The 23,196-nt window shown below is 36.8% G+C and overlaps 1 protein-coding gene across 5 annotated transcripts in view; it reads left to right on the plus strand.

The window, feature by feature from the left end:
• CLCN3 (chloride voltage-gated channel 3) overlaps positions 1-23,196 on the plus strand; it is a 68,138-nt gene that overhangs the window by 9,489 nt on the left and 35,453 nt on the right. For 3 of the 5 annotated variants that reach the window (XM_080928971.1, XM_080928973.1, XM_080928974.1), the window contains one exon: positions 22,871-23,028. In XM_080928971.1, coding sequence (XP_080785097.1) covers positions 22,871-23,028 — 158 coding nt within the window. Of the gene's footprint in view, positions 1-9,431; positions 9,581-22,870; positions 23,029-23,196 lie in introns of those variants that run through there. The other 2 variants (XM_080928972.1, XM_080928975.1) reach the window with 1 other exon arrangement.

The raw sequence follows: 23,196 nt of genomic DNA on the forward strand, positions 1-23,196 counted from the left end.
ACACTGTAGCTGTCACAAGAGGGCATCAGAGCCCATTACAGATAGATGGTTGTGAGCCACCATGTGGTTTCTGGGATTTGAACTCAGGACCTCTGGAAGATCAGTCAGTGCTCTTAACTGCTGAGCCACCTCTCCAGCCCCAGCTGAATCTTAAAGGTACAGTTAATATTATAGGAAATTGCCAACTGTTTTTCAAAGTGTTTGTCATTTTAATTGAGAGTTCTGATTACCTGCTTCCGCATCAGCATTTAGTAGTGTCAAAGTTTGGAGGTTTGGAGTTTATCCACTCTGTAAAAGGTAAGTTTATTGCAGCAAGTAGCACTGTTATTCCACCCTGAGTTCCAGTTTGTTTAAGTACATGTCAGTGTTCTGAGAAAGTATCCACATTATTATGTTGCCTTTTTGAACATATTGATCACATTTTTGACATTTGTGTCTGAGAATTTCAGTACCTTGGTTTCATTTGTTTCCTGATTTTTTTCCTTCTCTTTTTGGCTCTTTCCTGGCTTTAGTTCCTGGTAGGTTTTGTGATTGCTAACAATAATTGTGGACTCTGAGTGGCAATGTCTTCACCAGAGGACTTTCAAATTTTTCCCTAGCAAATAGACAGTCTAGGATCCTGGAAGAGAATTTACATTTTTTTTAAAAAGACTTTTCTGTTATTTTGTTCTCTTAAAATCATTTTATTCTTAGGGCATTTCTTTTGAAGTTTTTTTTTTTTTTTTTTTTTTTTTTTTTGTAGAAAGCTGCAGTATTTGTTTACTGGAGGTCTTCAGTGGTAGGCACTGATGCCTGCTTTTTGCTTCTTTTAGCAGTTTAAGATTGCTCTTCTTTTTGTCATAATGACTGCCTATTTACCATTTGCTTCTTTCATTTGGGAATCAAACATTTTAGGAATAAAGTGGGATACAATGGACCACTTCATCTCTTTTCTCCAGGTATCAGTCCATTCAAATTCACATTGCTGTGGTGCTTTTGTACTTCAGAGTTTGAGTTCTGACCCCTTCAAACTGTAAGAAGCATCTGTCTTCATCTTCTGGCTTTCTCAATTACTCTGTTTATGAGTCTGGAAATGGCACAAGCAAAAATGGTTGGAACTCTTGGGCTTACCTCTCCGTTTAATTGCTTTTCACAGTGGAGACACATCTAGGCTGCCTCCCTTGGATGTTCTCTGATGGAAAAGGACAGCACTTTGCATTATTAGCCACGTGCTTTCTTAGAGTCACTGATTTTTCTACCTAATTTAAAAGTGGCATTTATTGTAAGTCATAAACTAGAATATATGCATTCATAGATCAAGAAGTTGGATGAAATGAACAACATTCTCTTTTTTTTCTTCTCTTTAGCTCTTTGGTTCTTTATGTGGGGTGTAAAATTAACTCAGGGAAGTAGAAATAACAGGACAAGGATCCAGCACTTCTCATCTTCCCACTGTCCTCAAGTGCTAGTGATGCCTTTACTCAGACTTTTAAAAAGAGGAGTAAGTAGAAGGAGAGGATAATTTTCCTCAAACTGAACCCACCAATAATAGACTTCTTTGTATGTCACTGACCAGAACCTGGCAGCGTGCCCAAACTAAGACCAGCCACTGGCAAAGGAAATGACATTACTGACTAGTTAGAATGGTCATGATTCCTTTACTGGACCTAGGTATGTTACCAACCAAATAAAATTAAGAATATATTAAGGAAAAAGTTGGGATGCCCCTAGGGTACACAGATACTGGTGTTTTCTGTATAGGTTCTGTCCTCAAAATTAATTACATATTTTAAGCTTGATATTAGATACTCTAAATGCTATGTCTCAAAAATAAATGTTTCTTTTTAAAGGCGTTTTGTAGCATGTATTTATTGTGTGTGTGTGTGTGCATGCCACGCTGCTGCATGTGGAGATCAAAGGATAACTTGACAGTGCAGTTCTGCTCATGTAGGTTAAAGGTAACATAACTCAGGTCATCAGGCTTGGTGACAGGTACATTACCCCTGAACCATCTCACCTGTTTCAGTGAATTTTATTCTAGTACATCTTTGAATTGCTAAGATTGTTGTACAAGGAGAAGCAATGCATGGAACACCACAGTAGGAGTAAGAGTCTCTGAAACAGGGAATGTCCTTTTGGAAGACAGTGAGTATTCTTTCTGTGTAGTTGATGTGATCTTCAACAGAAAAGGGGTGTTTAGAAGAAGCAGGAGCCTTTTATCAACCATCATGAATTCAGACAAGGCAAAGACCCACCAAACACATAAGCAACACAGATAAAAAGTAATCATTTGAAAACACCAGTAATGTTTTATCGTGCGTGTTGATGATGTCGGGAGCCTTCAAGTTGGAAACTTGAATTTACATCCTGGCTCAGCATATTCTGTAACTTTTGGCAGGTCAACCTCTGCATACCTCATGTTTTCCTATTTAAAAAAATAATAATCATTGGAAGAGTGCTTTGAAAGTTAAGTGCATTAGAGATCTTTACACAAATGACTTAATTGAGTCATTAAAAAATAGCTGACTAATGATAGAAAAAGTTAATAGTGGCTGTTTCTGGTTTGTGTGTGTGTGTTCTTTCTGCTTGAATATGCTAAACTCTTTCATCCCAATATGAGCAAATTTCTTTTATGAGAGTATGCAAATAAGGTATCAGTTACATTTTTTGTTTTTCTAGCGAAAAGAATTTAGGTCTAGACCTGGAATAGACTTATAAGAGAAAACCCCCTTCATGAGAGAGCTGGTTTTGTATAGTTTATAATCTTTTAAGAAATGTATTTACTAATGTCACAAATGAAGTCTGCTCAAAGTAAATATCAACGTAATCTAGAACACAGTTATCAAAAATACAAGTATGTTAAGGATGATGACTATTACTATCAGTAACAAATGTGAATGAAAGGACAAAAATCAGGCAGTATTTGAAGTGAATCATTTTAGTCAATTAAAACTCATTGGAAAGTGGAAACATTTTTATTGCAAGTAACAGGAAGAAGGGGCAAGCTTTTGTGGCCAGAATTGGATTCATTAAAGAAAACCATATGGTTCTAGCATCCTTGACAATGAAGCACATGGCTACTCATCAGTAGGACCAACAAGTCTGTAGGGGCCAGAATCATTTCACCTTTATGGTACTCAAGGCTGTCTAGCTGACTTTGCCTCAGGTCACAGAGCAAAGACCTCAAGATCTGTCTCTAGCACCTTGATTTAAAGTAGGCGGGAACTTTGCATTCTTTACCATTTTTATCTCTGGGGGCTTTTAGAGGCACACCCTTAACTGCCTCTCTTAAGGATACGCCTAATTGCATCTAACAAAGGCAGTATCTATTTAAGTTTTTATATTTTGCTAACAATTAGGTTTTCTATGTACAATAGTCAAATATCCTGTAACAAGAACAGCTCTATTCTATGTATCAATACATGAGCTTTATAACTCAAGAATATGCTTTAAAATATTACTTAAAAATATCCAGCATGTATATAATTAATTTTAGTCATTTCCCTTTCCTAATGAAACCCTTTTCTCCCAAATATTCTTCCTCCAACTTTGACTTTTTTGTGAGACCACTGATTCAGTTAGGGTTCCTTATATGAGCACGAGCGGGAGGATTCTGGAAGCAGTTCCAGTGAACAAGCTGTGCAGTGAGGACCCCAGTCGTATCCCCTAGAGACCCATTCCCCCAATTAAAAAAAAGAAATGTTTTTAAAAAGCACTGGAACATGTCAGGGAATCTGAAAGAGTCCCTCTACTGGGCAGAGCTACAATGACATGAACCACAAAGGAAAGCACGTACATTATTGTTCCATGTAGGAAATGGGCCCAGAGCTGTGCTATAAATGATACAAACTGATATAAATAAATGGGGAGTGGAGGGAAGGCATGCCCAGCCTGTGGAAGAATTCTGAATAGTTAATGTAGCTTTGCAATTTCATGGAGAAGCTTAATTCCAACATCTTTCTTCCTTGAAGGTGGGCTTGACTTAATGATTCACTTTTTAAGAATATAGTCAGGGCTGGGTAGAAATAGAAGTGTTTTAGTAGGGAAACTTGGCAAATGTTACTCAAATGATGAACAATGACACAAATGATTTGAGATTGATATCCTATACTCCTGAAGATGTCATCCTTGTGTCCTTTCTGAAGGTCTGTGATACAAATCTATTTTCAAGAAAAATAATACATAAAGAATAGGAGACATTCTATAGATTATCTGACCAGTAAAGGTTATGGAAATAAGTTAAATGTTAAAGATTAAAAACAAAAGAGGATAACCAAGTTAGTATGGTATTTTGAACCAGGATCCAGAGTATAAAGAGGACACAGATAATCTGAAGATGGGAGTTGACTAATGTTAGTGTTTAATGCTGACAAATATGCCATGGAAATGTAAAACATTAACAATTTCAAAAGAAAGAAGTACTCAGGAGTTCTCTATTCTGAAATAAAGTTTAATAGTAGGTTGGAAATGGCTAGAGATACAACTTAGCAGTATCAAACTTGTGGGTGTGCAGGTCCCTAGTTAAAGCCCCAGTATTGCAGACACATGCCTACATACCAAGGGTTAACAGTCCTGGGGCTTGGGCTTGCAGAGCCAGTCTCAGTCCAGCTACAGTGCGATGCCAGCTCACTGTCCCTGGTATTTTTGTACCCTGAAAATGGTTGGGAATAGTTACATTTTAAATATAAAGTAAAATAAGCTTGTAGAGTATAGGAGGAATTAGGAAAAATTATGGGTAGTGGAGAGATGGCTCAGTGGTTAAGAGCACTGACTGACTGTTCTTCCAGAGGCCCTTTGTTAAATTCCCAGCAACCACATGGTAGCTCATAACCATCTATAATAAGATCTGGTTCTCTCTTCTGGCCTGTAGGCAGAACACTGTACATATAATTAATCTTTTTTAAAAAGACTAGAAAAAATACAAGGTTGATGTCAGATCCAGAGGCAATTCCAAGTCCCCAAATGGATCAGATGCACATAAGGGGTGTACAGTAAAGAAAACTGCCGATCTGACTACTCCATGATATGGCTAAGGTTTTTAGTGTAGATATGAGAGAGAGATGATGTGGTGGTGTTGCTCAGAAATCTAAGATACAAATTCTGAGCTAGAATTGTTATTCTTGGCAGTTTTGAAGGTTAATGTTTATGCATGCTGTTTTTGAGAGGCGATAAGCTAATTTTAGCTGTATTGTTTTACTTGTTCTTTACCAGTGTATTTGGTGGTACTGTTCTACTAAATAAGATGTTTGGGACCATGTTATAGTCAAATTGGGCAATATGAACTCACAGCCTTACATTGGGAATCTTTGGTAAAGGTTGGTTTAGAAATTTTTAATAATTTTCTTTTTACATTTCATTATATGCCTGTGTTGATATTTGAGTGAGTGTAGATGTTCATGCTGCCTGAAGTGTGAGATCCCTTACAGCATTTAACATGGCTAAGCCTTCTTTCTCTGCTTTTCACCACTAGTTTGTCTTTAATAGGCTCGTTGTAATAGATGGGTATCTTAGTTGACCAAAAGCAACTCAGGGGGAAAGGGTTTATTTCACTTGCAGTTTTAGATAACAGTTCATCATCAAAAGCAGGGAGTACAGGAACTCATGCAGGGCAGGAAACTGGAGTCAGGAGCTGATCCAGAAGCCATGGATGGATGCTGCTCACTGGCTTGTTTGCTCAGCCTGCTTTCTTATAGAACCTAGGACCACCAAGCCCAGGGAGGGTTACACCCACAGTGTGCTGATCCCACTTCCTGCACTAATTTTAAAAATGCCCCACAGGCTTGCCTACAGCCCAATCTTACAGAAACTTTTTTTCCCCCAGGTGTCAAATAGACATAAAATTAGCCAGCAAAATGGCCCAATATTTCTTTGGGATTCCTAGGCCCTGGGCTTTGCCCTAAAACAACTCTAGTGACTGTATTTAATGATTGTCTGCTGGAGAAGTGTCCTGGGGCTTTCAAATGCTCTACTCAGATTTATTTTTAGAATAAACTATTCCAAAGTTCATCTGGTACTTATTCCAGCAAGGTCATGTTCTTCATGCATTTGATAGCCTCGCTCTGTTGCCAGGTCCCTTGTAAACATTTCTGCACCTGTATCCTCAGGCTGTTTATTCAGAGCACCCCACTTGATAGAAATAGAGGACTGCCCAAAAGTGTCCCATAATGTAAAAGTAAGGTGAAGCATATAGAAAAAATTAAACATATTAATTTTTATGCAGTGTTGTGATTTGGAATGTCTTAGTGTGCTAGGAAAAAGAACATGATATTGATTTGTTGGTGCCTGCCTGGATAAAATGAGGCTGAAGTACCAATGAAATCCTAAAAGACTAAGTTGCTTCAGTGTAAGGGAATGCCAGGGTGGTGAGGTGGGAGTGGGTGGGTGGGATAGAGAGTTTCCCAAGGAGAAACCGGGAAGGGTGATAACATTTGAAATGTAAATAAACAAAATAACCAATTAAAAAAAAAGAAAGAAAGAAAAATGGGGTACTGTGGTTAATTGCCTATAGCTCTTTATCTAGGGGTGAGGATCCATGAGATTTTCCCCGTCCACGTTGACATGTCAGCTGCTTTTGCCATTAGTCAGGCCTTGTTTAGGCAGCCACATTGTTGAGATTTCATGTGTGTAGTTTGTCCATAGACACAATCTCACAGCAGATTTCTTGGGTTTTATGGCATTTTGTTTCCAGTTTAGGTTTCCTGATTTAATTCCCGAGTTGTTTAACATTTTTCTCTGTTTCCGTCATCTTTGTAACTTGTTGGTCAGGCCTAAAGACAAACTTTATTTTCTCTTTATGTCTTTAAAAGATAGTAGTTTTCTTGGATTATTAGTATTATATAGGACCAGTGAGCTGGCCATCACGATGCCACGATATAAGAAGAGTCTGACACATCCTGACTTTCATATGAGGTTGAAGTTGGAATCGAGGATTGTAATTGACTAAAGAGAGGTTTCCAAGGCCTGTGTGTGCTGTCTACCCTTTCAGGGGTTTTTGGTTCTTTAGAGGTTCTCCCTTTAGACTTTCTTTCCTGCATGCTGAGTTTACAAATTCTAGACTTTACCTTTTCTCCTCCTTCCCTTCCACCACACCCCTAATTGTAACCACAGTAGTCACCTGGTCACAGTTCTCCTGCTTCACTCCTGTGTACCTTGTCCTGTTCTAAAGTGTGCTGGAAAGTGCCCAGGCAAGGATTCTAAGACTTTACAAGGTATGACTGTTGTAGAACTGCTTTTGTAATTTCAGTTTCCGGCGTGCTTTACGTCTTAGACCTCTCAGTGTTTGTCTGTTTAGTGGTGACTTTGCAGCCCTTAGTGTGGCTTTAATGTAGCTCTGAAAGCTTTGCTGTGTGCCTTCCCTCCTTGACTAACTGTAAATGAGGGCTTAGTGTCTGGTGTGTCCAAATATAAATCTGAGCAGAAAGTGCCGTCTGTGGGTCCTATATTGCAGGAACAATTTGTTCTTGAAATTAAAAAAAAAAACTTCACATTATTATTTTAAAAGTAATATATTTGTTTAAAAAATTATAACGAAGAGCTCTGGATGAACAGTGGTAGAGCATGTTCAGCATGCAGGGGTTAGGTTCAGGGTCCCCATCTTCCCCTCACCTGACCTGGTGTGTAACGGTGTAAGTACTGAGGGAAGGCCCGCTTTGCTCTTCTGCCTCGTTGCTGAGTAATAACAACTGTTCGACTTGTTTCATTCTAAAATCACCTCTGAATACCAGCACAATAATATATATTATATGCACATATTTTTTTATCTTGAATGGCAAATCACTATGGCTACAAAATTTCCTTGGCATCGTCAGCACTTCACAGGCATGATGTGCCTGCCCTTCTACTGCCCTTTTCATTCCTGATGAGCAAGGTCAGAAACTGCCCAGGTACCAGGCCCATCGATAGGGGGACTTTTCATGTTCTCTTAAGGTACATAAGAACAGTATCATACAAATGAAATGACTTACCAGTGCTATGCAGTATATATTTGTTAAAAATGTCTAAATGGTCACAAAATATACCAAAGAACAGCCAAGGGGCCAAATTTACATGAAGATAATTTGGTAAAATTGACATTGTCAAAGCTTTTCTTGCTTAATATACATAGAGTTTTCAAGAGATCTTGAAAAATACAAAAAAAAAGTGCTACCTTTTTTATTTTAATTTTAATTCTAGTTTGTATTTTGTTTCCTAAAGTCCTCCTCACTTCCAGCTTCCACATGGACTTTTGTAAGAAGCTATGTTTATTTGAGTTTCAAGATTTTGAAGTCTACAAACCTATTTAACTTATGATCTTGGGAGAGAAAAGACTCCAGATAATTGAAGACAGACCAGGCTAATTGACTTTCTCCCTTTATTACCTGTTCAGTTTTCAGATATACACAGAGTGGGAGTGGACCTTAGAGGCTGTCTCATTCAAGACTGAAGAAAACACAGTTCATAGACCTTTGCCCAAGTTCCATACAACTTTCTGTGGTGGACATACATCATCTGTTTAGTGTGCTGCATGACAGCCATTTTAGAACATTCTAGTCAGAGGACTCAGAAGAATCTATAAAACTTGAACTCCTATCACATAGAAACACTAGTTATGTTTGGAATAACTGTTTTAAAAGCAAAAGTTACAGTTTTAAACTTAAAAATTTTTAGCAAAGACAGGAATAGCTGACTTTGATACATATTTTTCTACTGAAAGTCTTTAAGCACAATCTTCTGTAAGATAGAAAGCAATAGCAAATACAAAGTCTCCTACATAACAAATCTTTTTTGCATAATTTCAAAACAAGTAGTGTATTGATAAATTCTCACCTTTCTCCTAAGCTAGAATGTCTCCTAGCTGGTGTTTGCAGGAAAGAGAAAGGTGCTGCTGGAAGGGATTATTAATGAGATAAATGCCACTTAACTCAGTGACTCAGGGTTTAAATTCTCCATAAAAGACAGTTAAGCACAGTCTTAAAGCTAGTACTATGGAGAAACTTGTTGGTGTTTTTTAGTTTTTTTTCACTGCTATGACTCATACGAATTTACTGCATAAATTAGTACACTTATAAAACATCCTTTTAAGAGTTAATTATTTTCCTATATTAGAGATAAAAAGGGTCATTGGATCTAGAATTACCTTTTTTTGTCTTATATTTTCTTAAAATAAAAAGTATTTCTACTGTCTTACTGTTGAAACTATGTTGTGAGCGCTTTAAATTTCTCAAACCAGTTTCGTCTGTTATACTTGGCGCTTAGTCATCGTTGTACACAGCAGGACCTGATTAAGAAGGCTGTGCTGCCTCTAAGCCGGGCTAGATTGTAGCCACTAGCAACCAGGCTGCAATAATTTCCCTTTGATGACATCATCCACTGTGGAAGAACCCAGTTGCTTCAGCCAGTCGAACTATGCAGTTCTAACCTCATCAAATATGGCATCTCCCTTGCTTGCCATAGCAGGGGAAGGAAAAATGCCACCATCTTTTTAATCTAGCAAGCTTCTCTATTTTATTCTTTTTTTTTTCCTTCTTTTAAAAAATTCTGATCATGGATGCTTCTTCTGATCCCTATTTGCCTTATGACGGGGGAGGAGACAATATTCCCTTGAGAGAATTACATAAAAGAGGTAACACCATCCCCTTGCTCTGAATCCTCTGTTGGTATGTTGTGCATGCGGCTGGGCGGTTCTGGGAACAGGCTGTCTGTTGTCCTCAATGCTGCAGTGTGCTGCTTCCTTGCCCTGCCTTGTTGGTGTGGGAGAATTCAACCTTCCCCGCAGGCTGGGGCCCTCCCCGATTGTTTGCTCTGTGGCGGTTAGCACTGCTTCAGATCACATTGGGCTCCGACTCCATCTTCTGTGTGAAATGCTTTCTGCTTAACCCCGAAAATAAGCTGCTTTTGCGGCTAGCTAAAGTCCTGGTCTGTCGGTTGGCACCTGCAAAGTAATGCTTTTATTTCTGTGGAAACTTATATTTTCTTTAGTTTACATAGTGAAATCAAGTGCCCATACGCCATTCTGTTTTGACTGTTGCCAATTACCATGTAGACTTCGCATCAGAGTAGCAGTGAAAGCTCCTAGCTGCATTTCATAACATTTAAAAAGTAAAGAACAGTTTTTTTTTTTTTTTTTTTTTTTTTTTTTTTTTTTTTTTTTGGTTTAACATTTTTTTATGTAAGGTCTTAGCTAATTAGTATACTTTATTGTCTTCCATAGGTTTCTTGTACAACTTGATAGGATAAAAAAAATTAGGTTTATTTTTTATACGTTTTGCAGAATCTAAGTTGGTAGTTGGAGAACAGATGAGCAGCCATTCTAATAGTGTAAATCTTTTGGCAGGCTCTGCCTTGGTCTTAAAACTAATTAGGTGTTTGTTAATTAAACTGCTCTTTTGTTCATTTTCTTAAATTGATTAGTTTTTTTTAATGGTTGGCATTTGTTATTCTAGAAATAAATTAACTTCAAGAGACATCCATTAGCTAGATGACTTAATATATGAGTCATGTTGCTTGCTAATGTTATAAACTTTATGGTTTAATCTAAATTCAATGAGGAAAATTTAAAATACATTTTGTATCCTGATAATAATTTTAAGTTTTATGGAATTTAGAATTATAATGCATTCAACAGATACTAACTGGTATCTGCAAAACAGTAATTGGGTTCTAAACAGTTGCAACATTATCCTGTAGCATTCTGTGCTTAGTAAAAGGTCGCTTTTTAAATTTTGAGAAAAACTATGTAAGATCATGTCCCATCTATTGTGCTTTCCTTTATGAATTGCATGTGTCTGTATGTGTAAATTAGGATTTAGTAAAAAAAGTAGAAGATATTATCCTTTGTACATTTAGAACATTTCCTCAGATGTAGTAACATTATAAAAGTATAAAAAGTACAAGGGATAATTTCGCCTAATGATGTTCCAGCATTATACATATTAATATATACATAACACATAAATAAGTACCTTAAAGTATAAGGTATAATTTCTCCTAAATTTCTACTCCCTGGGATTGTTTTTCCTTTCCCGATAGTTTCCCTGTGTTTCCCATCCATTTCCTGGTAATGCTTGTATTGGACAGTGATTATTCAGGTGTCACATTATTTGCTAATATGGTAAACGGCAAACCAGGCAGGCCACACGTTCTCTTGAGTGATCACAACATCCAGTTGTTAGTAATGATTAACTAGAAGGGTCGGCAGCAGTACCTAATAGTCTTTTTGGTAGTACAAATTTATAGGCTGTTTTGTGTAAAACCTACAAGAAATAAGAAATGTCAAAACTTATGTGAAACTACATATAGACATTACTAAGAGAGAAATTGAGGAAATATTTCTGTGACATTTTCTTAAATAATTCCCAGGAATGATCTGGAAGGCCTACCCCACTCTCAGATTCTTTGATGAGACTTTGTGAATACAGGCTGATGGTTTTAGGCGGTATTTCGTGTTTGCTCAGTCATTTGCCTTCCTTGACTGTTCTGTGGCGGTAACATAGGGTAGTGTCCTGTTTCTGTGTGTGAGAAGACATTGTTTTCTATTATTTATACCCTTTGAGACCATAGGTCAGCACAGAGGAGCTGTTGATATGGATATAGGAAAATAGCTTAAATCAAGAGAAGGGCATCAGCTTTCCTGTGAAGACAAAATGCAGTAATTAGAAATAGATCTTCAGGCTGGTAAAGGAGAAAGAGGTGGAATTGAAAGTGTACAATTGTAAAGGATGTTAAGTAAAGCTGGAGGTAGGGATTAGCTCTGTGGGTAATTAGGCTTAATCGCCTTGTTTCAAGGTGGAATGCTAAATAATTAAGCTTTTTACTTTAGTGCATATTATAGCAGCTGAAAGCAAGTAGACTCAAAATTGAAGTCATTTATATATTAGTAAAAAATCAAAATCATATTTTAGAAATAGTCTTTGGGGGTAAACTTGGTATATAGAAACAACCAAATCCTCTTAGTTTGTCTCTTTTTAAATCAGGAATTAAAAAAAAACTTGATTTCCGTATACTGCTGGTTTTATTAATATGTTGGCTTTCTTTGTGAAGTTGAAGTAGTCTGGGGATTAAGTTCTTTTTATCCACTAATCCCTTTGTATGGTTTTCTTACATTTATTTTATTCATTTGTGTGTTAGTTGAGTGTTACATGGCAAGTATATGGTGGCACTTGTCGGAATCAGTTTCTCTCCTTCAGTCATGTGGGTCCCAGGAATTAACTCTGGTTATCAGGCTTGGTAGAAACTTTTTAATCCACTGAACCATCTCACCAGGCCCCAGCCCTGGACTTGACTACCCCACCCCCTGTGGGCCCGGTTTAATATTCATTTACTCCATGTAAAAAGTCCTTATTATTATTTGACTGCCTGGAGTACTTATGAAACTCTTGTGTTTATAGCGATCTTAAGTAGGTACTGTGGAGACTGATGGCGGCCATAATAGTAATCCTAATAGCTAAGATGTAATAGGATTTGACTCACATCACCTGTCCCTTTCCATCATTTGGCCATCTTCTCACTGTGTACGGCCTGGGGTAACCCGTGCTTCAGTTGGGTGGGGGCTTCTGATGTTGAAAGCAAACCATCGAGGATGCTGTCCCTTGTAGCTGCTGTTAGACTGAGGTTTCTGTGGCCTTTTAGGAGAGGAAGAGACAGTCTCCTTTTGGCAGTGGTACTAAGTAGGCCATTTTCAGTGAACAATGGCATCTGCCAGGCGTTTGTGGTGGAGAAAATAGAATAACTGAGTGCTGTGTCAGGAGGAAAGAGCTAGGCAGAGAAAGATTAGTTCTGTGGCATCATCCCTATCAGCCAGCTGAACTGTGAGTAGTAAAGGAAGCACTGAGTAGATTATTTAAATCTTTTACCTACCCTATGAAGACATTTTTCTTTCCTCCTGAAATCATACTAGCTCTCCACTTGTATAAATCCAGATGTTAAATATATTCTTGTCAAAAGGGCATCATATAGGCTTCTGATTTTAAAAAAATAAGTAAATTATTTGATATTAGTGATGCTTGTTTTACAATCCTATTTGTCTTCATGCACTGTTATAAAACAGATCTGTTGTCAAATTTATATTTTCCATAGATTTTACATTCTTAATAAAAAGCCTGAGCACTTTATTAGCTCCAGCTCTTTTCTAAACAGACACTTTATGATTTACTTTAAATCATCTCGTGGCTTATCCTACACCAGAAATGATTTGTATATTCAAATCCCAGGATCTGAGCAGACTCTTAACCACATTTACTAAATTTGTAATGTTGATGTTTTTTTTGCATAAAGGTTTTTACCTTGTGCCTACATAAAACACTAGTGACTTAAATTGTACTTAACGGTTTTGTTTTTGATTTTTAATTAATGTCCCTAATTTGTAGGGTGTTTTTGTCCTGTGTCTCTGTGTGTGTGTGTGTGTGTGTGTGAGAGAGAGAGAGAGAGAGAGAGAGTGTGTGTGCGCGAGTGCGAATGCGTGCACATGTGGATAAGCGTGTGCTTCTTTTACAACTCAAACCAAAATTTAAGTTCTTTTTTGAAAATGTACTTATTGTATGTGCAGAGATCAGAAGAGAAGTTTGAACCTTGTCTATGTGAGCTGCTGCCTTTGGTATGGGGTTGGCCACAGAACACTGCAGTACATGGAGATAGGCAGTGGGCTCCGCAGTGGCGCTGGTTAACTGCGTGCCTTCTTTGGGATTATGTATTATTAGCTTCTAGGTCTTTGCGGTTTAAGTAGTTAACTGTGACTGGATGACTGCACAGCTTTTCAGAGCATAGACTTTTATATTTCATTTATACTGCCATTGATCTAGCCACTATTCAACTGATGACTCTGTTTGACAGTCCATACTCCTACCCCATTTTGTGTTTTCAAGCAGTTTTATGTGGTCCAGGCTGCAACCTTGAAATGTAGTTGAAGATGATCTTGATTGTCTGATCTTCCTGCTCCTACCTCCCAAGTGCTGGGATTAGACTTTGTACATACTGGGTAAATACTACCAAATCCCACATCAGCAACCCTTGCCTTTGTAATTTACCCAAACATGGGGACTTCTGTTATCAACCGACCACATCCACCCTTCCCTTACCAGGATGACGTTCCTTATTCCTAAGCTCCTAGAGGGAGAAAACATACTTGGTTGGATCTGTTGCTCTCAAGATAGACATAACTCTGTCGAGAAATTTAGACATGGATTCCTGGCTCCCTTCTTCCATAATGTTCAGTTCTTTGCTTTATGCTCGTCTGCGGTGACAGCAGTCTCAGGGGAAGTGGCCAGTTCACCCTTAGATCCAGGAAATTGGCCTGGAGGTAATAAGTGACGATCTTACTAAGTAGTGGCATGCCTATTTAGGAGAAGAGGTGTTTGAGTATTTTTCTCTGAGGAAACATTAGGTTGCTGTTTCTGTAACTATAGAATTTATTACTAAATCATGTTTTCATTTAGTACAGTTCAACAACTATGCACATTGAAGGTTAGTAGGAGGTACATAAAGATTTTTAACTTGGGAAAAGTAGATAAGCCTTTATTTATTTTTCTCTAGTTTTGTGTCAACCTTCAGGTTTAAAATGTTGGTCAGAAAGAAATTAACCAGTATTTTTTAAGAGATGGAGAAAATTAAAAGTGAAAAAAAACCTAGTTTACTAAATAGTTTGATTTACTAAACTTTGATTTTATTTAGGTACCTATCTGTAAGCTGTGTCAGTGAGAAATGCTGTAGACTGCAGTCAAAAGGGCTTAAAAACTAGCTCCTAGATGTACACCTGGAGGTATTGTTTAATCTTGTGAGTAAAGGTAGACTCTCTGTGGTGTAAGATGAGTCTTGAACAACCTGAGGGTGGAAGATGGGGTGTGCTGTCAGCACAGCAGTTTTGCAGGGTGTATTCTGAGAGCAAAGCACTGCCCAGGAGTCGTATTACAACATTTTCTCCTCTTTAGTTTTTGGGATGTGTGTTTGGTGGTGGTGGCCGCTAGAGTTGATATTGGCAATCTTCCTTGATCATTCTTTTGCCTTATTATTTGAAGCAGTGTCTTAAAGTTAGACTCAGTGCTAGCAACAGATACAGCTGGTCTTACTAGACCCCTTGCTTCTGTGATTTCTTGTCTCCAAAGCTGGAAATAGCAGGCTAGTTACCACGCCCACCTGACATTTATGTGGGTTCCAGACACCCAGACACAGTCCTTTTGATTGTGTTATAAACTACAGTTTTTATTGTAGCAATTTAAACAATACAGGAGAAGGTGATCTGGAGTCTGGAACTAAAAGGCAGAGTTCCCATAGAGATTGTTATTGATAGAATTACAACAGCTGTCCACAGGTGAAGTGGATATGCACATGTGTTTAGGGAGAAGTGAGCCACCGACTAATCTGAACCTACTCTTGAGACACACACACACACACACACACACACACACACACACACACATCTTCCAACCACGAAATTATATTTTTTGGCTCTATTAATACAGTGGCAGTAATTTTAAAATAAATGCATAGGTTTGGGTGTTTATTCCACTACTTACTTACATTATGGTTTTGCTATTATTTTATAGTATTCTATCTTTGTTTTTCAAATTTATAAAATAGAGAATCAGTCTTACTTTATAATAGTGTATTGAATGAGCTGTACTAAAAACCGTGCCTGTTGTGCAATAAATATCTCATAAGTGGTAGTAGTTTTTATTGTTTTCAGACATTATTTCAGACTAGACATAACAGAGACTAGTTAATAGGCCTTTGCATGGAAAAGTTACTTTAATTCTGATGTGGCCCACTTGATATACTTTTTCATTTATCATGTATCCTTTGCTGATACATCTGTTTGACTGATTGAAGATCACAAAACTTAAATTTTCTTCTTAGAGTTTTGCAGTTTTAACTAATCTTAATTTTAGATCAAAACATTTGAGTTTTTGTTTATATGTGTCTGCATTGGGCATCTAATTTCATCCTTTTGCATAGATAGCATTCCTCAGCATCATTTGTTGAAAACATTATTCTTGGGGCTGGAGATATGGCTCAGCAGTTTAGATCACTGTCTGCTCTTCCAGAGGTCCTGAGTTCAATTCCCAGAAACCACATGGTGGCTCACAACCATCTGTAATGGGATCTGATGCCCTCTTCTAGCATGCAGGTGTACATACAGGTAGAACACTCAATTTACATAAAATAAATCTTTTAAAAGAAGATTATTTTTCTCTATTAGAATATATTTTTAATGTAGAGTTAATCTTAAATTTTCTACAGATAAATGCTAGATTATAGATAATTGGTAAATAATGCATTTTATTTCCAAAGGTGTCTGAACATTATGAAGTTCTGTGGCTATAAGAGAATGAAATGAAGCTAAAAATGTCTTCTTTGTATAGAGAATAGGAGGAGTCTCTTGGAAGCCAGTCTATGTATATTGTTCATTAACTGAGTAGTTTTTCTAAGTAAAATCGTTCTATATTTTTGATATTAGAAATGTAATTACATTGTTGATTATACTTCTAAATGATTTACCTTTGAATACATATTAGCGTAATTATGATTAGTTAAGATTTTGAGAAACCCCTCTACCACCTCTAAAGTGGAAGAACGTCTTGTCTAAATGAGGAAGATCCCATTCTCCTTTGCATATTGTCCATGTTTTGGGTTAAGATTAATACTAAATGACTTGATCATAGATGAATATTATCATATAATACAGTTTGATGAAGTCTTAGACACAAAATATTTAAATAGGTTAAAGGTTGGGTATTTTGTTTCTACCTACCTGTCAATATTAACCTTTCTCATTACTTACTTGCTTCTAAGCTAAGAGTAGCTAACAAAATGGACCTATGGACTAAAAGGTTAATAAGAAATATGTGCTGGATCACAAAGCTAACAGGTAGCAGATATGGAATTTGATTCTCAAATCTTCTAACTCCAAAATGCATTAGGGGGGTTCTTTCTAGGCTCTTCTGAAGAAAGTTATTTGTCCAGACTTTTCTTGTTACTGATTTTTAACTAATAAATAATAATAAGTAGGCGTTCAATTGGCAGGCACAGATACTTAGTGGTCAAACCTGCAGAGAAGTAAGTTTGTGTGTTTGTGTGTTTATGTGTGTGTGGACAGACAACTAGCAGGACAGAGAGGAGTTGGTGTTAAATTTGAGAGCTAACAAACTTTCAAATCATACTTTAATGTAGTTTACCATCTTGAAATCTAAGTAGCAGGAGCCAGCTTCCATCCTTTTGATGGCTGCTAAAATGAATTGGTTTCATTTGTTGTATCAGTATATTTGAAATTTATATACTCAGCAGCTGTTTTTTTTATAGACTCTCCCTTCTTCCCTCTCTCCCTTTCTCCCTCTTTTTCCTCCCTCCTTTCTCTTACTCAGAGTTCAAATGCAGTACATAGGATAGAAGTTTTTTTGTTGTTGTTGTTTTGTTTTTGTTTCATTCTTTTTTTTAATTAAAAGCTTGAGACATGTTGCCAGAAGAGAAGTAAAGGTATACTAAATGGGCAAAATCAATATGGACCTCTTACACAAATAATACCCCCTTGATGAGGACAAATTAATTTATTATTTAATTATTTTAAGTTTGGAGATATACTTGGTTATTAATAATGACTATTTGGTAGTGGGCTTTGAAAAATGGGACAAGAAAAAGTTGAAATTAATTGTAAAAAATGTGTAAGAAAATATATAATTGATGTATTGTTTGCAATGGTCAAGTGATCTAAAATTTTAAGTTATAGTGTATCATAGAAAATATATTAAGCAATTCATCGAAAGTGATGTGTGTACATATAGTGACATGACTTTATAAAGTGTGAGTGAAAAGCTCATCATCTAAAGAAATATGGCTAGCTTATGAGTGGGTCTGGTCTGTGTGTCTCACTCCAGGAAGTGAAAGGTTGAAGCCTATCGTTAGTCTATAGCTCTTCTCTACTTACTTCTCTCCTAGTCTTTGTATAGCACATCTCCAGGAATACAGCAAAATGGGGTTTCATTCTAAGCTCCTTTCCTTACAGACTTTTGAAATCTAGGAAATTATCTCTTGTGCCCAAAAAAATTTGCTTTTATGATTTTCTCTTTTGTATGGGTTTCAGAATTCTGAATTATTTATTCTTATTTTATATGTGAGTGTTTTGCTGTGCACCACATGTGTGCAATGCCTGTGGAGGCCAGAAGAGACCATCCTAAAGCCTGGACACGGAGTTAATAGACTGTGAGCTCTCATGTTGGTGCTTGGAAATGAACCTGGTTGCTCTTCACTGCAGAGCCGTCTCTCTGTCTCCAATAATACTGAATTTTTATGTTCTACTCTTTTACCTGGTAATGCATATAGTTGATGGTCAGGGGAAGTATGTGGACAGGATAAAGAGATAACAAGGTCATGGAACTTCATTCTTAGTTCCAAAAGGTATTCGCCTACACCATCATTACCATCTCTACAGATGACAGCGTTTGCATTAGAAATAACATCCTGTCAGCTTAGGTTATTAGCCACTTGTAAGAAAGGCATAATAATAGTCAAGGCAGTGGTGGTCTGACTGCCTCTCCTTTATCCTGGAAGACCTATTTGTGTATATTAATTAAAAAAAAACCATATTATCATTTCTATATTAACCAATTCTTGAAATACTGTTTTAGTATACAAGAAGTATACCCTACATGTAAGAGAACTTCAGTTTGTGTTTGGGTAATAATTAAAACTTACCTACTTTATTATGTTGAAGTCTACAGTCGATTAATCTGTTCCTTCCTAAAAAAATTTAGTATGCACGTAATTGATTTCAGTTTATCTCATTTTTGCATGTGTAAGTGAAACCATATACATATCTAGAAGTTATGAGCTGTATACAGAGAATAGATGTGTTTTAAATACTTGACTGTTATTATGGTTACAAAATATACGTTTAAAGTTACTCTATTTGCATGTATGTGCATCTCTATGATGTATTAGAGAAGACTGAAGCTTCTGTCTTCTTTTTTTAAAAAAATATTTATTTATTTTTATGAGTATATTACAGATGGTTGTGAGCCACCGTGTGGTTGCTGGGAATTGAACTCAGGACCTCTGGAAGAACAGTCAGTGCTCTTAACCACTGAGACATCTCTCCAGCCCCTGTCTTCCTCTTTTTTACAAGTTAGTTTTTGTGTGTTGTTTGATGGGACAAAGTATATAAAACCATTTACAGGCATTCTATACTAACGTAATTATTAAAATTCTTGAAAAATTTTGACTTTGAGAAATCTCAGTTTGCTGCATTGTTTTGTGAATTGACACGTTAGCATAGTTTCCATAGGGTAATTACTTGAAAGTCACTAAATTCACTATGAATGATGAATATAAATGTTTGTTGTACTTCTGTTTTTCTATTTCATAAAAGTAAGAATAGCTATCTTTCTACTTCTCAGTTTACAATTGTATAGGAGAAATAGATACTCCATATAAATATCTTTATGATACAGATAGTCTAGAAATGCTTTTCGTGGTTCTGGTAATGTATTATTGTACATGTATATTTAAGGGTACCTAAGTTCTGAGTTTCACATAAAAACGTAGTGAAATCAGAAGTCTGTAACTCTTTAGCTCCGTTCAGATAAGGGCAACACATGTCACAATAGTATTGGAACCTGTAGAGCCTTTAGTAGTTGACTTGTGCCTGCACGAGATGTGCTCTGTGTGTGTGTGTGTGTGTGTGTGTGTGTGTGTGTGTGTGTAACTGCATGTGGAAGCCAGGGGTTGATGAATGGTGTCTTCCTTAATTACTCTACCTCCCTGCTTATCAAAATAAAGGCCTTGGATGCCATGTATCTAGAGTTGCAGGTCTTTTGCTAGGAATGGAACTTGGGTCCTTTGGAAAACAGCAAGTGTTTTTGTACCTTTATACCATCACGCTAGTCTCCCTTCTCTCCCCTTTTTTTTTTTTCCTTTTTGGTAAAACGTAGTCTCTCACTGAACTTTGGGCTTTCTAATTGGGTAGACTGACTAGTCAGCAAGCCCCAGGTATCCTTTTGTCTGTGCCCTAACATTTCATGGCTGTTCCTGGATTTTTTTTTTGCGAGTTCTAAGATCTGAACTCAGGGTTTCATGCTTTATAGCAAGCACTTCACTAATGAGCCACCTTTAACCCTGTAGTAGATTATAGTTTTAATAGATGTTTAGCATGCATGGTCCTCAGCATTGAAGAAAAAAAATTCAGACTTATAGAAGTGAAAATTAATATAAAGAGTCCTCCATACTTTATCTGAATTCCTGAAATACTAGTTTACCACATTAGTTCATTCTCTATTGTTCTTTCCCTTTGTATTAAATATTCCAGGTAAAACATGACCTATTCTATAGATAATGCATGTCTATATATGTATACTATATTTTTAATTATGGTAAGAGTAAAATTCAGAAAAGCGCATGTCTTTCTCAAAGGAGTACATCTGTGTATAATTATATTTTGATTTTTAAAAGTCAGGATTGACATTGCTATACCATTACTTGATCTAGATAGATAGGTAGTTTAGATCAGTAAGTCCAATGGCCTTACTTTTGGAAGTGTTTGTTTGAGGCAAGTTCTCTCTATCCTGTCTGCCCTGAAACTTACTATTAAGACCAGCCAGGCTGGCCTCAAACTCTTAGAGGTCCAACTGCCTCTGCCTTCCTTCCTAGTGCTGAGATTAAATGTATATGCCACCATGCTTAGCTAATTTCAGTAGTTTGAGTAATAAAACAACTCTTTATTTTGCAGTCCTTCCTTTACTGGGGTGTATTTGTTCTTCTGAGAGTATCTTTTTTCATTTTTGCCATTAATACCACAAAGTACCATGCACTGTTCCATAAAGACACAGGAGTTCTTGACACTTTCCTCCAAATATCAGTTTTAATGTTACTGTATAGAAAGCAAAGTAGATATTCTTACATGTATCAAGATAAATAATATAAATGCTTTTGTAATTTGATAACTGACATTTTCTTTTTGAAAATATGTTTAAAGCTATAAATATAGTATGACTGTGTTTTATGTTGTAAAATATAAACATTACAATGTGGGGGTTGTATCTTTAAACTCTCAGCCAATACCTGTAAATTATTTATTCCTGGAGCGCTTCTGCCAGAATACTGAAATCAATATACTATTCTCTTTGTAGACATGTTACACTTTCCTAAGGCAACATTCAAATATATTTCAATAAGAAGATAAGAGAATCCTGCTAAAGAAAAGGAAGTAGACGCTCACATTTTCATACTTTGTATATGGGCATTTGAATTATGAGGAAACAGCTTGTAACCCACAGTGGTCATTGGCTTCTATCTTAGCAGTGCTGAGTGTCTGAGTCGGCATGGAAGCTCCTTGTTTGTTCTTCTTCATTCATCTCCAGGCTGTGTGGGGAAGGAAGCTCTTGCAGACATCCTGAGATGCCTTTCTTACTCTCTGGGGAAGACTTCTGCTTCTGACCTTGCCACGTGATAGCTACATGCATGCATTTAAAACAGAAAGACAGCAAAGCAAAGGTCACCTAAGGAAATTTGCTTAGTCCTTAAAAGTCAGGGGTAAAGAAATAGGTCTCAATTTTATTTTATTTTTTTTATCTATTTTAAATTTATATTTGTCACAAAGTCTGTAGATTAAGGCTTGGAAAACTGTGGCCACATGACAAATTTTACCTTTCATCTTTTGTTATGTATGTATGTATGTTTGTTTGTATGTATGCATGTTATATATGAATGCATGTTATGTATGAGTGCTTTATCTGCTTGTATACCTGTGTGCCAGAAGAGGGCTCAGATCCCATTACAGATGGTTGTGAGCCACTATGTGATTGCTGGGAATTGAACTCAGTCAGTGCTTTTAACCTCTGAACCTTCTCTCCAGCTCCCAACTCTTATTTTAAAAGAAATATTTAACTGGGTGTTTGTTTACGGTTTCGTAGGGTTAGGGCCATTATCCTGGTAGAAAGCAGACAGGCATGGCACTGGGGCAGCAGCTGAGAGTTCCATACGTCGTAGGCGGAATGGGAAGGAGGGAGACACAGAAACACACAGAGACACTGGGCTTGAAAAGGTTTTGGAAATCTCCAATACAGACACACCTACTCCAACAAGGACATACCTAATCCTTCCAAATAGTTCTGATGGGGACTAGGTAGGCAGGTATATCAGCCTATGAAAGCATTCACATTGAGACTACCACAGTATATATTAGATGTGATAGCTTTCTCTTCCCAAAAGGTTTATATTTAATATATGAACTTTCTGCCAAGGCCTCTTTTTACATAAATAACAGCTCAGTGCATTTACATACTTAAAATTTGCACTTCATTTTACGTGTTAGATTGAACTTACTATAATTGAAAGCTGCCTGTATTTCTTCTATTCCCCAGTTGTCTTTTAGCATTCCAGGTCCTTCTTTAGGATTGTTTAATCATATAAAATGTATAGTAAATATGTATCAAAGATTTATTTGACCCTAATGAAGGAACAGCTTGATAATAAACTGATTCTGAGGAAATCCTGTGAGGCAGTGATGTGTGTAGTGTGTGAAGCAGAGAGAATTCTTGTAAGACATAAAGCAGCAAACAACAGCACAGAAGTTTATGTTCTGAGAGTTATCTTTCCTACTGGCAAGCAACAGTTTACATTTTCTAGATGGAAATCATTTTCAGTTTATCTGTCTTCAGAAGTCTTCTAACTTTATGGAGTCTATTTTGTTACCAATGGAATGATAGTAATTTGTACAGGATTCTTTTGGCCAGAGTATTAGGTGACGATTAGGCTGGTTGCTAATAAAACTTCGTGAGGTCATGAATATTATTTTTGCCTTATTTCTAATTTTGGATAATCAACATTTTCTCCACTTTTCAGTGATTTTTGATGACATTTGCAACTTAGCGATTTCTAAGGAAGTTGCAAAACTCACTGTTAGCTTATAAAACAGACTTCTTTTGTGCTGCAGGAACTCACTATACAATGACCAATGGAGGCAGCATCAATAGCTCTACACACTTGCTGGATCTTTTGGATGAACCTATCCCAGGTGTCGGTACATACGATGATTTCCATACTATTGACTGGGTGCGAGAAAAGTGTAAGGACAGAGAAAGGCACAGACGGGTAAGTATTTTCAGTATTTTATAAAAATAATGCAAGATGGATCGTTTACAGTTAAATTTCTGCTAATGATTGCAGGTCACTAAAATGTTATGCATTAACATATATTTTTAACATGTTGATATGTTTTCTCCACTTTGACTTGATGTTCCCTCTTTTTGTTCCTTTATA

The sequence above is a fragment of the Micromys minutus genome, assembly GCF_963924665.1.
Source record: "Micromys minutus genome assembly, chromosome: 14".
In the NCBI taxonomy this organism is placed as follows: Eukaryota; Metazoa; Chordata; class Mammalia; order Rodentia; family Muridae; genus Micromys; species Micromys minutus.